Source organism: Ammospiza caudacuta, chromosome 10, assembly GCF_027887145.1.
Source record: "Ammospiza caudacuta isolate bAmmCau1 chromosome 10, bAmmCau1.pri, whole genome shotgun sequence".
Classification (NCBI taxonomy): Eukaryota; Metazoa; Chordata; class Aves; order Passeriformes; family Passerellidae; genus Ammospiza; species Ammospiza caudacuta.
In genome coordinates, this window is record NC_080602.1 from 13,249,740 (window position 1) to 13,266,696 (window position 16,957).

General features: G+C 40.1%; 1 protein-coding gene across 1 annotated transcript in view; it reads left to right on the top strand.

Annotated features, from left to right (window-relative positions):
* Positions 1–16,957, top strand: part of TRPM1 (transient receptor potential cation channel subfamily M member 1) — a 70,705-nt gene that overhangs the window by 41,120 nt on the left and 12,628 nt on the right. Inside the window, exons 8-21 of the mRNA XM_058811712.1 lie at positions 1,728–1,902; positions 3,428–3,551; positions 4,984–5,056; positions 5,871–5,971; positions 6,817–6,990; positions 7,634–7,768; positions 8,051–8,101; positions 9,593–9,733; positions 10,341–10,370; positions 11,584–11,873; positions 12,392–12,620; positions 14,046–14,168; positions 14,507–14,638; positions 16,622–16,750. Of these exons, the coding sequence (XP_058667695.1) occupies positions 1,728–1,902; positions 3,428–3,551; positions 4,984–5,056; positions 5,871–5,971; positions 6,817–6,990; positions 7,634–7,768; positions 8,051–8,101; positions 9,593–9,733; positions 10,341–10,370; positions 11,584–11,873; positions 12,392–12,620; positions 14,046–14,168; positions 14,507–14,638; positions 16,622–16,750 (1,907 nt within the window). The remainder of the gene's footprint in view (positions 1–1,727; positions 1,903–3,427; positions 3,552–4,983; positions 5,057–5,870; positions 5,972–6,816; positions 6,991–7,633; positions 7,769–8,050; positions 8,102–9,592; positions 9,734–10,340; positions 10,371–11,583; positions 11,874–12,391; positions 12,621–14,045; positions 14,169–14,506; positions 14,639–16,621; positions 16,751–16,957) is intronic.

Below are 16,957 nucleotides of genomic sequence, written 5' to 3' on the forward strand. Positions count from 1 at the left end.
AACATGTAAAATATTAGTTTTTAAAGGTGAAATAAAAAATATATAAACTATTTAAAAATAACTCCACAACCCTAATTAAAAATCGTCCAAAAATGTTAATAGTATTTCAATTCACACATCAGTTAAGAGCTACTGGAGAATCTACAACAGTTCTACCAGTTGCTTTTCTTATCTCTTACTGGTACCTCTGTAAAGTGTGTAAGCCTGTAAAAATAAGAAAAAATAAACATCCAGAACAGCAATTGCATTGAACTCCATAGAAGTTCCTTATAGGGTCTAAGTGCTCTTATGGGTAGAGCAGAAAACTCAAGTAGAGTGGCAGGTAAAGCCAAAAGGTGCAATCAGGGATCAGCCATGAGGTATCCAAATGTTCCGGGAATTCTCCAAGTGCTGCCCTGTGCCTGTGCGTGAGTCTTGGAAACAGCTCAGCAAAATGCTGCCCCTTGCCTTTGAGCATGGAGGCAGTGCCAGGTGCTGCTGCCCACAGGTGGAAACAGCTCAGCCTGCTCCTGCTTTTGTCATCTCTGTCTTCTGCAGAAGTGCTGGCAGAGCTGGACGGTTGTAAAATGGAGCATTGGCTTGAAAGGTCAGGAATTCAGGGCCCAGAGACAAGATGGACAAGATGTTCTGTCCATTTCTTTTAATACCAACATCAGCTCTGGTTTAGGTAGTGTTTGATGGTTTTTGTCATGAGAAGGGCAAAGTTGGGAATACACATAGAAGCCTGTTCTGTGAAGGGCTGCAACACACTTGCTAGTTACAGCATACAGGGAATTGTTTTGTTTCTTCTTAATCACTCTAAGCACAGGCACCTCTGCTGGAAATCTCAGGAGGAATCACTAAAGATTTCATGGACACACAGGCGGGCCCGTGCTCTGTGACTCCTCCTTATCAGAGCTGGGGTTTACTGACAGGAGGATGTCAGGAAGCTTCTCCTGTCACTGTGCATGGTGTTCCTGCTCTGCAGAGAGGAATCCAGGTTGAAAACATGAACTCTTTCACGCGTTCTCAGCCAAACAAAAAAAGTGCACCTTTATAAAGCACTGGTCATTTCACAGGTTAAGAACTGAATTCAATTGCTTATGATAGTGGAATTAGTCAGCATTCAGGTAATGTTTTGTCCTTCATTTCCCCAAGTTTCTTGTGACCAAGGCTACTGAGACCATGTGACCTGTGGGCTTCCCTTTGTCATCCTATGCCTGGAGATCACAGTGAGGCAGGGACAGCAAAGGGATGCTCAGCTGTCGTCTCTTCCATCGGCCAGCCATTTCTGCCTCATGATAAAAACACTAATTCCATTTTTTTTATCTTAGGAATAAGCATAGGTATGTCACCTCACTGAAGACTTCCCTAGGTAACCAATGAAGAGGTAAAGCATCAAAGGCTGGGAGCCTGATGAAGCAGTCATGTTAGCTGATTTATCTGTACCTGGTGTCTGTCGAGAGAGGTTACAAACATCCACCAACACTGAGTGGATAAGTTATCCGCATGGAGCTGATACAAAAACAAGGGCAGAGAGATATCTTACTCTTTTCCTTTTGGGCTTGGGGAACAACATATGGATGTTTTTGCTCACATTGGCCATGAAATGGCCATCATTTTTCCTAGGGGCTCTGGTTGGAAGCAATGCTCTAACACAGAAATCACATCCACTTATCTCAATCCTTAAACTAAGTTTCAATGACACTTCTTTTGTTTTATTGTTTCTGTTCTTCTGGTTTTTGCAGGACTGGGGCAAGGTGTTCCTGTAGTTGGGCTCATAGTAGAAGGAGGTCCCAATGTGATCTCCATTGTCTTGGAGTGTCTGCGGGAAGATCCCCCTCTCCCGGTGGTGATCTGCGACGGCAGCGGGCGAGCGTCAGACATCCTGTCATTCGCACACAAGTACTCAGAGGAAGGAGGGTAAGGGTTCAAGTTCTTCACCAAAGCTGTGTAGGACTGTGTGCCTTGCTTTCATAGAGCTTCATTTAAAAAAGCCCCTCAAGGACAAAATGCTGCTAGCAGAGGCATTCTGCTGTCAGCAAGCTTTTGTTGCCCGTTTGGTCCTAGCCCTGAAGTTAGTGAGTAGAAGTTATTACCATTTTGAATACATGGCCCTTTGAAATGAGCTTGCTCTCAGTACAGCACACTGTTTTACAAGCTCCATCAGGGTTGCTGCACTATACTTGGTGCTGGGTTAAGCATGATAGAAGCAAGGACAGGTTCCCAGGAGTAACTCTTTCCTTCAGGCCAGGGCTGAGGTTAATTAATGCATGGATTTGCAAAATGTGTGTTGCCTGATTCTGCTGTATTGTGTGAATCAATTTCACTGTCCAAGAGTGCCAGACCAGCTGTGGAGTTTTTGGGCTTCCTTCATTCTCTTGCTTTTGCCTTCCAGGCAAACACCTTATTATTTGTCTTAATTAGGTTGTGGCACACCTGTCTTGTGCTGAAGACAAAACCTATTTCCTGGACTGAAGTTGAAGCTTAGCTTGGATTAAATATTAAGCAGACAAGTAGTGTTGCAAGCAGTGTGGATGTTATTTGCTGAATTAGGAGAGCAGCTCTTATGCTGGATTTTGTTGCTGTTTAGACACAGAACATATTTAATTGCACCCACAGTATTTATGATTCAGCAACTTTCCTTTCTGTCTAACAAGCTTTCTTAGTTTAGATCAAACTTGGCTTGCTTTATTTTTCTTTCTTATTCATTTTTTCTATCACCTCATAGGTAATTGAAAGATCTTATCAGGATCAGCCTTCAGAGATGTGCCCACTGCATGACTTTCCCTCCCACTGACAGTGCATATGATGCAGTGTCCAATTTTCTTCTCCAATAATGATGATATATGTGTTCATCTAGTAAGGCAGATCTATAATGAGAATATTTTGTCAGTCCAATCATTTTCTCACAGTGAATTTTGAATTTTACTACATCTCTCATCTGCTGGTAATGTTTGCCATAATCTGAAAACACATGTGTTTTATTGGAAAATGGATGAAGATTGAAGGGCTATTTCGTAATGCTTTGGGAGAGCAAACATTACAAAACAACCCTTCTATAACAGATCTTTCTATAATGTTTTCAATCTAATTTCTTAAATAATCATTTGGGTTGTTCATTTGTTTCTCAGTTGGGTATTAAGAGGTTTCAGATGCATTAGCAAGTTCAGTCCTTTGTTTAAAACCATAAACAAGGTGACATATCAGAAGTGTGAAATATTTTGGGGTTTTTAAGCTATATGCAAAGGGACTTGGAACATTTAGAAGCAAAGGTATGGGTTCTGTAAGGCCTAATGATAAAATCCTGAAGACTGAACTTGCTAACAGAAATATATCTGTGATATATAAGAGGAATACCTGGATATTATAGTTTCTTAAACAGCAGGCCTTCTGAAGATATATTCATTCTGGCAATGTCTTCTTTTATGTCTCATTTTTCATTTAGGATAATAAATGAATCCCTTAGGGACCAGCTTCTAGTTACCATCCAGAAAACCTTTAACTACAACAGGAATCAAGCTCATCAGCTGTTTGTCATTCTTATGGAGTGCATGAAAAAAAAAGAACTTGTAAGTATCATAAAAGTAGTTCACAAAGGTGATTTCTGTGACCAGACTTTCTAGAGTGCTTTTAAGTGCCATTTTCCCAGGGAAAGGGGCTTGACAGACCTGTTGAAACAAACTGAAGCACTGTGTTCCTGAAGGTCCTCCCCTGTTCCTTGCCCCTGGTTTGCTGCGGGTCTACTGTGCATGCTGCAGCCCTCACTCAAGCTCCTGCCTGTCTCCCACATCCCAGCTGCAGAGAAAAGTGTGCTCAGGAAAAGAAAACCTTTGACATTCACATCTGTGGTCTGGAAGCAGTGTATTGAAACTGCATCCACTGTGTCTTTGCAGGCAGAATGAATCTCTGAGAGTTTGACTTTGAGTAATCCTTTCTGTGAAGTTTTGTAAATATGGTGCCAAGATGAGTTCCATACATACACCTTCACTGGATGTAAAATTGGTAGTAAACTCTGATGAGCTGACTGAAAAGAGAATCAGCCTTCCTAAAAAATTTGTTTGAGAAAAGGGAAGAAGAGAGCCCACAGCTGCTTTAGTCAGACTGTTTTGAATTTAAAATGTGCATCAGAGCATGCCTGGTTTACTCAGCAAAATTCAGACACTGGCTGTGCAGCCTAAGCAGGCTTATGGTTATGGTTTTCTGTTGATAGTTTTGTCTGTTCTTGCTAATTAGTAACATTTTTCCCGTAGTTTTTCTTTTTCTAACATCATGTATCTTTGCATTCCTGCAAAATATGTTCTAACGGTTGAGAAAATTGCTGTTCTCAGTAGTTAATGTGAATAGCTGCTTTTGGAAAATGAAGAATTTGAGGTTTTTTGGTCTGCATCTGTATTAAGTTTGTTAACATAGAATATTTGGTTATTCTGCTTTTGAATAATTAGCCATCTAATATGTAGTTAAATGGCTAAGCTTTACATTAATTACTATTTTTAAAATCATTGAATTGCAATGGACTGAACTAAGCAAATGTGACTAAAAATACTTGCCTTTTTTTTTACTTGGTCCTGCCTTTTTGATTGTCGTATGTAACACATCCTGCAGCTAAAAAGTGTTTGAGTGTTATCATCAATAAAATAGATGCTATGATAATTATCTTGGGTAACTAGCATTTCCATTTCCATTACTACTAGGGAGTAATAGAACCATCAGAACACAATTGGTTTTGCATGGCAGTTTTGTCACCCCATTTTAGAATACATGGGCTTGGTGAAGATTTTTCATTAAGTTTGTCATGTTCACCAGTGCAGCGATATTTTAGGATAACCTGACTGAGAGAATTTAATTAAACTCTTCTATCAAAATGAAATTTCAAAGAAAAATTTAGTTGAACTGTACTTTTTGAAAAATCTTAAGTTGAAAGGAATAATGAAGCTGCTCCATTTTCTATCCACATGTTCAGTGTCTCTTTCCTGTGCTGTAATTTGGTGTGTTTGGTTTTAGATCACCGTGTTCCGCATGGGCTCAGAAGGGCAGCACGACATTGAGATGTCCATCCTCACTGCTCTCCTCAAAGGTGGGTGTTCCAGGCACTCAGAGGGCTGCACAGGCATCCCAGGACGACATCCCTATGCACTGTCTGACTTCCAGTCCTCGTGTTTCAGTCTTTGATTTCTTCACTTGGGTTGTAACAAGTGCCCGGGTGTGTTTGGTTAATGTTCAGATTAGCATGAAGCATAAAATCTAGACTGAAAGTTTTGTGTGGCTTTCCTCCCCTGAAAGTGTGGGATGGATGGGAGTGCTGCAACAACACTACTGCTGATGCTGCAGCTCATTTTATCGCAGTTCTAGCATGCATTAATAAAGTTAGGGGGAAAAAGTGGGAAGATGAAAGGCTGTCTGAATTTCTCCAGATCTCAGATTGTGCCATTTAAACCTTAGAGCAACAGGATCAGTTCCATATTTAATTGGGGTTTGTTTTGTTTGCTGAGACAACTGTTTTCTGTCTGTGGGTATACAGTAGTGGGTGGATACAGGCTCTATATAGAATCTCTGGAGCCCCCAAATTGCCATTTTTATGGCCAGTATCAGCCAGAGGAGCTGAGGGGTCTTTAAGAAGAGTTAGATATTTGTCTTTAGCATCAAAATAAAAGTCAATGTGAAAGCTTTAAAAAAGGGGAGAAAATCTCATTAATCCTTTGGAAATTAAGATTATAGGGTTAAATGGAAGATGCTATAATTTGATTGGATGAATCTACTGCTTTGTGTCAGAATTATTCTAATGGTAGTATGATATGGAGCCAGACTTGCTGTTTTCTAGTTATTGCAGAAGGTTGTCTAGCCTTGTTTCATCATGTGTGAAATATGAAACCTCTGTGGTTTCTCTTCAGGTACCAATGCATCTGCTCCAGACCAGCTGAGCCTGGCTTTGGCCTGGAATCGTGTAGACATTGCACGCAGCCAGATCTTTGTCTTTGGGCACCACTGGCCAGTAAGACAAAGTTTTCTTTCTTTGTCAGTAGTTTAAATTAAGTTGTGTAATATTTACACCTTGGGTTTTGATGCTGCACTGGCAGCAATGGTGAAACACTGCAGCTCACCTGTGTAACTAAAATCCTTTATTTAAGCTATTTTCATGTCTCACTGTGTTGATGCTTTTTGCTTTCCTATGTGAAACATCTGATACTGGATTAGTCCAAAGTGTCATGAGGAGAGCAGCAATCCAGTTTTCTTCTCTGTGCAGTTTATGTAACCTAAGCATTATCTGGAGCAAGTTTAGCCTCCAAAGTGTGATGCATGTGTGCCTCTGCCCTGGGCAGACAGGTTGGAAAGGGGAAGAACCTTAGCTGAAGAATAAACGTGTCTTGAGAGGAATAGACAGAAATACTGTCTGCAGAACAGAAGTGAACCAGTGAGTGGCTCTCCGTCCTCTCCTCTCTGCTCTGCAGTATGGATGTGGTTTGGCATCATGCACCATTCTTGTAAGGCTCTTTCTGTCCAGCTCTTGTTGGTATTTATTTTCACAACTATTGCTTTCAGAGCAAAGGACCTGAAGTGTCCCAGTCCTCTCACACTGACTTTATTTCTCAAGAGAAGTCTTCCTCAGTCAATCTCCTTCACTGCCTTGACTTTCAATGTTGCAAAGTTAGACTTAACAACTTTTTAAAAAGGGTAAAGCTGTGACTATGCAGAAAGGCCCTTAAAGAAATTACCGTTTTTAGTTGACTCAATGTGAGAAGTGGTGACTGGGGGGTGAGCTTGGTAGGAGTGTACTCAGTTAAATAGTTACTTTAAGATCAATTAGATTTCTCATACTTTAATGCATTACAAACACAGCCTTTAGGAAGCCTTACAGCTCCTGATGGTACAGCTCCTGAGAAGGAAAAGAAATCTCCAGCACCTCAGACTAAAGCAGGCAGAGGGAAAGGAAAAGGAAAGAAAAAAGGAGGAAAAGCAAAAGAAGAACCAGAAGAAGAAACAGACCCAAGAAAACTTGAACTCCTGAACTGGGTGAGATGAAAGTATTAGTATAAAAAAATGCTGAAGGTTTTTTTTTTATTCTGTGGTACAAAGACAGAAGGAAGATACACACTTTCATTCATAATGCTCTTTTGCACATTCCCACAAGATCAGCTGTAGATTCTGCAGGAATGCTGTTTGGTGTTAGAGCCAAGAATCCCTCTCTCATCCCAAGTGCACCACATGCAGCCATAACAGTACAAGTCAGTACTGAGCTGCAGCCTCTTCTTCCCTGCCCTTGTCAGAAGGAAATAAGACCACCAGGGAACATCTTCCTTCTGTGAATGTGTTGGTTTAACTTGTTCCTATCATGCTGAGCAAGTAAATCCCTTTTTCACATAATGTGCCAGGCTTGGTATGCCTGATTTAGTTAAAAATGCTAAACGAAATTATTGAAAGCTACATGTTGAAAGACTGAAAGCTACAGTTGTATTGCTAAAGGTTTGGAAGTCTCTGCTATCTCTACTCACTTCATGTGGTTAAAATATTACTTTCTCAATTCCTTTTTACTTACAGACTAACCAACATTTGTGGGAACTCAGTCCATATGCTAAGTAGTGAAAATGGCTGTGGCTGCTGCCCACCCAGCTCATTTGTACTCATGTGCTCTCCCATTCTCCACCCTGCCATTCAGGTGAACTCCCTGGAGCAGGCTATGCTGGATGCCCTGGTCCTGGATCGAGTGGACTTTGTGAAGCTGCTCATTGAGAATGGAGTGAACATGCAGCACTTCCTGACTATTCCTCGCCTGGAGGAGCTCTATAACACTGTGAGTGAGCAGAAATGCTAAAAAGTCCTCTGGTATTTTGCCACTGTGTATGTGACTTGGATCACCACAGAAGGGTTTATACAAAAGGGATATTACACAGCTCTTGATAGAAGGGTGTTTGTCACTGTAGCCCAGTTCCTTCTTTTCTCCCCTCTGGGGTGTGATGGCACATGGCTGTTGTCTGAAGTTCTCCTTAAGGTGCCAGATCACTAATTGTGTTTGTGTTTGCAAAAAATCTGAGGAACTGAAGCTCTAATGGACCATGAATTATTTTTGTTTCAGAGACTGGGTCCGCCAAATACGCTGCATTTGCTAGTCAGAGATGTGAAAAAGGTAAGCAGTGTTATGTTTGTGTGATTGCATTAGCCATGTGAATCAACAGTAAAAGTAAGCATAGCATGGGGCCAAGTAGGCATTTGAAATTAGATGGCAGCTGTTAAGAAAAGTTAAATTTCTCCCTGTGTAGCAAAGAGTGATGTCAGTCTGAGTTGGGTATGGCAATGCTAGCAATTTAAAAACTAAGGAGCTAACTGAATTAAGCTCCTCTAGTGTAATGTGGCATTTGAGATTTAGGTTGTCTCTGTTTCTTCTCTACAAGAATGCAGCATTACAGTGGAAGCAAAGGCCTGCTAGGTTAACTGGAAGCCCCACTCATGACTGTAGAATTTCTTGCATTATGTCTGTTTCCTTTGCATTTTCCAGTTACTTTTCCCCCACTAGTCCAACTTTTCACCTGGGAGAAAATCTCTTCTGTCCTAAATTTTTTACTCATTTGTTTCCATTTCATGAAAATTTGTTCACTGTATGTGAGTAGGGAGGGTCATTGTGAGATTTGTTGTATTTTCTCTCTTAGAGGCTTTGAAGCTTTCATTCAGTAAAATTCAGCTACATGAAATTGTCTGTGTTAATTTCTGCAGGAAATCTCCCAGTCATTCCAGGGAGATTCAGATGTGGGGATTATGCAGTACTGTGTTAATGTATAATTCATATTCATCTGCTTCATAGCTTAACTCTTTTCTCATTCAGTGTTGTCACTGTGAGTGTCACTAATGTTCCTCTGCATTCTGCTGTCTGTCTGTCTGTCTGTCTGTCTCTCCTCTTTTCCATTGCATTTCCACGCTCCCTCCCTCAGCGGCAGTCCCGGGGATTCAGTTGGGTTAACCTGGAGGTGATGTGCTTCCTTAGGCTGTGCTTGTTCCATCATAGCAGCTGCTCAGTGGTGATGTAGAACCAGTCATTGCTGTAGGATGTAGCTTAGACCATGAAGCACCATTTTTTTTCCAGTGGAGTCAATACAATTATCCAGTTTTAGCTGTAACTGCCAAAATTAGAGTTTGCCTTTTGCTTTGGTTCTGGGCTGCACATTAATCATGGTCTGCATTGTAGTCTCAGCTGTAGATAATATGATGAAATATAAGTTTCCAATTAAAAAGTATATGAAGTATGGTTAGCAGGGATAGTCACCATGAAATTGTCATGCTTTTATACTGGATTAATGATAATTAGTATAGAGTTTCTTAAGTTCATAAATATAACCCTTGTAAACAATATAAACTTGTATGGACACTCATATGTGAGTAAATCAAATGAAAATTTGTTCAGAAATATGAATTCTGCCAACAACAACACCAAAAAGCTATGACCCCAAAAAATTTCATCTTTGTGGATCAGTTAATTTCATACAAATGCTCAAAGACTGAACCCAGTGGCTGTAGGTAATACCCATGTTCCAATTTAATTGTGACATATGTCTAGCCAGGCAATTTAATCTGTGTCATGTTTTCTTATCCTAAATCCTTATTAAGTTGTGGGTTTTTTTGTTAGGGAAATCTTCCACCAGATTATCATATCAGCCTAATAGATATCGGTCTTGTCCTGGAATATCTCATGGGTGGAGCCTATCGCTGCAACTACACTCGGAAAAGCTTTCGGACTCTTTATAATAATTTATTTGGACCAAAGAGGGTAAGATTTAATTAATTCTAGATGTCTCATTGTAGTAGTGGTAAAAAATAAGTAACACTGTTTCTTTGTTTTTGTGAAACACTGCATATTAAATTCTAAAGATGTGCTGCAAGGTAGAAGTTGAAACTTCAAGGGTGAAGTTATATAAGAAAAGATATCTCTGCTAAAGGATGTGAGGACATGAGAGGTGGTGAATGCACTGACCTGGAGGCAAATTTCCTCCATTCCAGTAGTTTACAATCCAAGTATTCCTAACTATAGTGTGCTTAGAAGCACTTTTGGGTTTTTTTTTTTTTGCTTTTGTGACCATGTGGTTATTTTAATTCTCAAAGCATTATTTATAAAATTATTCATTTCACTCTTCAGTCTGAATTAAAATCTTTTCTTTGAGTGCAGGATAGATATTTACTAACCCATTGTATTCCAGCAAATACAATTTAAATGAAGAGTAACTAATTGCAGCATTATTGGTACAATTATTTATAACAGTAAGTTTCATAATAAATGCTGTACATTTGTAAATGAAAATGGGTTTGCTTGGTGTTGTTTGGTCTTTCAAATTTTCCTCCCATCTAACTGATTTTCTTTTCTATTTTTTAATATTCAGCCAAAAGCTCTTAAACTACTGGGAATGGAGGTAAGTTGGATTCATTTAAAAAACTGGTTTTAACAAAACTTTCCTGGTACAATATCCTTTTGTTTTTATTTGATTTTCCTAGGGTGTAGAGGACCTATTTTTTTGTCCTCCATTTGAGATTTTATGTCCTATGCTTCGGAGGTGGTAAATACTTTGTGTAATTGATGGCCCCTGAATTTTCCACAGAAAACAGAGATCTCTACTTGCAGTTGTTAAAACTGCTCAAGGAGAAGTACATGCTCAGTTGCTGAGCTGAAGAGTCATCTTTGGAAATGGTGTGGGAGGTTGAGTTCCGAATTTGGATTTAAATTCACATTTTGTTGAAAACAGTGCATAATGCTGAGCTTGCTTGAACAAGAACTGATTTTGTAGAATAGCAATTTCTTTTACATGCAATCCATTTCTGAGAATTGGACTCAAGTTCTACAGTGATGATGAGCTCTGCCTTATATATGCAATGTTCTTCCTACATTTTTTTAAACCCTAATTTTCCCAATCATGGCTTTTCTCCCTTCAGATCCTGCTTCATTGTCACTACTTCCCTTCAGTTACTTCCATGTTGGTTCCTGTAGTAATGGCCTCTCCTCCCTATCCCTTTAAGAAATGGGATACTTAATACCTTCCAGGTGCACTGCATACATAGGAGGAGATTGCTTATTCCAAGGTGAAGACTCCCTCTGGTATCTTGCTGTTCTTAAGGGTGCTGTGTGCCTGTCTTTGCCTTTTGCATGTTGCCATGGCCTGCACGTCAGTCAGAAAAGTGCTCTGGTACCTGGAAGATGTGCAGGGACAGACACAGACATGTGGAATCAGAAATGGCAGTGGAGCCCCTCAGTAGGGAATTCAGCTTTGCTAGAGTCCCACTGATACTGCAGAGGAATTCAGTAATTATTGATTTGTTGCAGGCCAGCCTGTGCAATTCCACATGAAGTTGGGATCTGTGTACAATGCAGTGTGAAGGGATGCCTGCACTACTGGGGGTTCTACTGCACTTTTCCAGGATGGGTGATTGTAATTATGTGTACAAGAAACAGCACCCTGCACAAAATCTAAGTCTCTGTGTGCTTGCCCAGTGCATGCTCTGCCCTATTGCATTCATGGTAGCAAACAGCAAAACCAAGTTAGAATTTTGAGTATTAATGTACTTGTTCCATGCATGGTGCTGTTGTCAGGTGAGCTGTTAAAAGTTGACAGGAACAACTTTTCTTCCCAGGATGATGAGCCTCCCACCAAAGGGAAGAAGAAAAAGAAGAAAAAGGAGGAAGAGATTGATATTGATGTGGATGACCCAGAAGTCAGCCGCTTTCAGTACCCCTTCCATGAGCTGATGGTGTGGGCTGTGCTCATGAAGCGGCAGAAGATGGCCCTGTTCCTTTGGCAACGAGGGGAGGAGTCCATGGCCAAGGCTCTTGTGGCTTGTAAACTCTACAAGTCCATGGCCCACGAGTCCTCAGAGAGTGAGCTGGTGGATGACATCTCTCAGGATCTGGACAACAACTCAAAGTTAGTAGATGCAGAGCAGATTTCGTATCTACTTGGTACAAGCTTGCTGAGAAACTTTACTTTTAGTTCAGTACAATAATTTCTAAATGTAGTTTCACAGAATGCCATTTGGAGCCAATTTATCAACTACAGACAAGGCAAAATGTGGTCTCTGGATCTCAAGGCAACACTAGCAAGGAGACTTGCATTTTTTCTGACAGAATACATTCTTTCTTGAGCTTCTGTCTGTAAAACTAACTAGTTTTATTTCACAAAGTTATTTTTAGAACTTACTCCCAGAAATTAAGGAGTATCTGATGATATATCTAAACTGCCTTCAAGATGTTATTGGTCTAAGTGAATTCCCTCTGTTCATTAACAGTGTGTTTGGAACTTTTGTAGACTGTCCCAAATTAAGAGATTAGTTGTTCTTGTCACTATAATTGTGTGTGGATAAGCACAATGCCTTGTGAACAGAGCTAAAACCCCAAAACAGACTGATTTCTAAGTCAAACTTCACTGATCTTTTCTTTTTCCAGAGATTTTGGCCAGCTGGCTGTTGAACTCTTGGATCAGTCCTATAAACACGATGAGCAGATTGCCATGAAACTGCTGACATATGAACTGAAAAACTGGAGTAATTCTACCTGCCTGAAGCTGGCTGTGGCAGCTAAACACAGGGACTTCATTGCTCACACCTGCAGCCAGATGCTCCTGACAGACATGTGGATGGGGCGGCTGCGCATGCGGAAAAACCCTGGCCTGAAGGTATTCCTGCTCTGCAGCATTCCCAAAGAGAGCTTGTTGGAGGCAGCACTTTGTTACACATAGCAAAAGTCACTTACTTAGAGATACATCTCTGTTTTGAAGCTAATTTCTTCAGTTTCCAATTTCAGGATATCTAAGGAATATTACACGATGACAAAGGAAAATATAACTCCATAAAACACTTAGCATGATTGGAATCTGAGAAACAAATTGTGTCTTTCAATAAAGCATGAGATTTGTTAATCAAGAACATGCTCCTATTAAAAATCAGTTGTAGACAAGCAAAAATATTTCCATTAGGGGTCCATGCAATGGGAATAGAGATAAAATAAACCATATGTGGACACATGCTTCTTAAATTGCTTAATACCTTACCAGTTGAGACTCAGTGTTGAAAAGAGTGAAATTTGTGCAATTGCATTGTGTGAAACCATGTGAATTTTATTTCCTGCTTCTGTGATTTGATTATGCAGTCTCTCTTACTGATTTTAATATTTCCTAATTTGTTTGATTTACAAAAAAAGCAAGTAATGTGAGGGGGCTCTAAGAAAAGGAACACGAGTGAATCAACACCAAGGAAGCAGAGCAGTGTTTGCTTGTGTGTGTTTTCATGTGAATAGAATCCTTTCTTTGTTGAGTTATGCGGTTGCTGTCACGCATATGGAGGCCCATCCTGCTCACCTCCTTATTTCCTTAAATCCCCATTGACAAAGTGCTGCATGTGTTTTCCCAGGTCAGCTTCCCAAGTTTGCTGACATACACATTGCACTCTCTGCCACTCTCAGTTTGTTTCCACTTTCCCGTATCTCCCTCTTAAACATGGTTGAAATCTTAGGGAACTGAATCTGCCTTTCAGATTGCATCATGTTCTTCCCAAATCTGTTTATTGCTTTCCTTTCTTTTTTCCAAAGAATTAATCAACCTCCTGATGTTTGTTCTAGTTTCATTACCTGCCTTCTTTTCTCTGCTCCTTTTCTACACTTTGGCTTGGGTTACTGTATCTAAGCAATCTCATATAGTAAGAGAATTTTCCCAGGACTATCTGCAAAGATTCTTTTACCTTTCATAGCTTTTTAAACTATTAAAACTAATGACAGTAGGTGTCTGAAGTAACTGTAAACTCCAACAACAAACCTGAAGGCCTCTTTTGACCACTGTGTCATTCCATGGCATTTCTCTGCACACTAATTTTGGAGCAGAATTTCTTAATTGCAGGGTATTTGTGGAGATGGGAGGCTTTCCAGGGTGCCATATTTCATGAAATACATTATTGCCAATGCTTCTTAAATACTTCCTCATTTCTATAGGCTTGAGGATGGCAGAATATCTTAAATACTATAAAAAAAATATTTTGGGTTGGGACCTACCTTGTTACAAAAGCCATAATATAAACAAATATTGAGTTGAATTCTTTCTTGTTCACAGGTTATAATGGGAATTCTCTTCCCTCCCACCATCCTTTTCCTGGAGTATCGCAGTTATGATGACTACTCCTACCAGACATCAAAGGAAAATGAGGAAGGCAAAGAAAAAGAAGAGGAAAATGCGGTCAGTAATTGAGATTATTAGAAAGTTCTAATATCTCAGGACTGCTCATTTTTCTGACCTTTCTGATTATGCTGTAGCTCACTCAGGTTAAAAATCTCAACTGCCTCTAAGGGATAAAATCAGTCTCTCAATCATAGGAGAGTATAGACTGGATTCTCAGGGCATGGGAAGTGTTTGTGTAGTTCCAGATTTGCAGAATTCTGTTGATATATTTTTAAAAAGACGTCTGTTGCTCAGGGGAATTCCCTGCATAGTTAACAGGGCTGGGGCTGTGGTTGAGGAAAACTACTATTTTTGCTGCTGTGTATTGATGAAATCTGACAACTTTGGTCTTCCAGGATGCAAATGCAGATACAGGCTCCCGAAAAGGGGATGAAGAGAATGGAAAGAAAAAACAACCGAGCCTTCCAATTGGAACAAAGATCTATGAATTCTATAATGCACCTATTGTCAAATTTTGGTTCTACACAGTAAGTCATGATGATTAAATTGACAGTGATCATTTTTCTCGCACCTGTGAAACTGACAGGATTCCAATGTAAAAATAATAAACATGTAGTAAATAAATGTTTTACTGACTTTTGTGGAATCTAATGAGTAAAGCACTCCCTTTATTCAGAGGAAAATGCACAGACAGTGAAACAGAATGGATAATAACTGAAGCTTACATTGTCAGTCTCTAAAGCTCCCACATGCTGTGAAGGAGGCTCTGTGGGGAATACACCAAATTAAGTGCAAGCTCCACAATCCAGGCATTCAATCCAAACTAGGCTGGATTCTCTTGCTTTGTAAAGGACCTGGCTCTGTTCTGCATTGAAATGTCCTTTAGGACCCAAGAAGTAACCCCAGGGTATCATTGCCATTTGCCTTGTTGCTCAGATGGGTGCAGCCTAGATGTGAGCACAGATCCCAGTCTGCTAAGACTTCATAAGTTCTTTTATTAAAACAATTAAAACCAATCTAAACTAAAATACTTATTTTTGACAAGCATCTAATTTTATTGCATCAAGAATTATCAGGTGTTAAACTGTTATAATTAAACAGAACATCTATTCATGCTACATTCACAAATTTTGTGTGTGCCCTGTAAAAGGGATACTGGTTTCTTGTATGTTCAAGATTAGGATGCCTGATACCTGATAGGTCATATTAATATGCAAGTTTTCAGTTTTAGCACATTTTAATCACAAAACACTACATTAATCCCTTTCTGCTGCCTGAGTTAATAATTTAAAAGTGAAATTCCTGTTTAATTTCAAAGAAAAGTGTTCAGCATGGTTTTACAGTGCAAAGAAATTACATTTTAGTGGGCTAAAAAAGCCCCAGGCATAAAGGGCCTGGTTTAGAGTGCTTCAGAATTGCTGTTTTTCTTCTTTCAGCAATTGAGATAATTCTGCTGTCTGGATCATATGCTCCCCAGCCTCTGGGACTCCTTTAGGTGCTGGAGGCCCCTGGCTGTGCCAATGTGGAGGGCTTTGCAGCAGGCCTGCTTCCTGCAGAGAAGGAAATATTTTTTCTTGTGCAAGTAAGGGTCTTCAGCAGCTGAATATTTCACACTTGGCCTCAACACACAAGTTCATATGAATGTCCTAATTAGCACAGTTATTAGGGAACTGAGTAAAGGGGGCTTTGCTTTCCTGCATTATCAGGCCCCTCGGCTAAGAGGATTTGCCTGCCTTCTGTCTGGTGTTTCTTGTCTGGTGATGCAGCCTTCTCTGCTCTTACTGAATTAGGCTTTAGCAAGAAACTTGCTCCTGAGACTGGGAGCTGCTTAAAGTAACCAAACCACCTGCAAAAACCTACTGTCCATGTAGATGGATTTAAGTGACAAGTGTAGGAAGAGGGACTGAGGAATGAAGTTTGTATGCCTCTGGCTTCAGCTGAAGAGTGTATTCTTCCCAGATGGGCTCAACCACATCATTACAGAGTGGAGAAGCAAGTGGGCTGGATGGCTCTTTATTTTCCCTACCCCTCCAGGCAGGTGCTGCTCACAGCATTACTCCCTGTTCTGCCTTGAGATGGTGGGTAAACATTTCGCACTGAAAATTCCATTCTTTAGAAAACTCCATTTTCTCCCTGAAATATCCTTTGGTTTGTTACTGTTTTGCGTCCAGGTTTGTTTTTTCCCTTTTAAGTCATTGAATCTTTTTTGATTTCTCAACTCTGGTTTTCTAAGGTCTCAGAATTTTTACTTTGGCTGATCACCAAAGGCTGCTGTGCAGCTTGGAGACACAAGCACCAGCAGTTTGACATTTACACAAGTGGTTATAGAAAACTGAGTGTTAGCTCTTTTGGCTTATACTAATAATCCAGGACTGTGTAATGGAAATTAGTGGAGAGTTGGGTTTTTTTGTGTGCGCAAGTCATCTCTAGTAATTGAATACTGCCCAGTTTGGAAGGATCCTAGGATACATCATCTAGAGTCCATGAAGGATTTTCCTCTTTTTTGGCAGATATCATACCTTGGTTACTTGATGTTATTTAATTACATCATCTTGGTGCGGATGGAACGGTGGCCATCAGTGCAGGAATGGATTGTCATCTCCTACATTGTGACACTGGCTTTGGAGAAAGTCAGAGAGGTAAAGCCTGCCCATACCAACAGCTCATAATCCTTAGAATGAAGCTTGCTCTTTATAATGGCCTGGACTTGTGTACAGGGTTGAGAGGTCACACAGGAGAGAGAAGAGTGTCATATTCTAAATATGCTAATAACTAAAAATATTCTTGCTTGAAACAAATTTTGCTGACAGTGGAGGGTGTCTGATATTCAGACACCTGTTGAATAT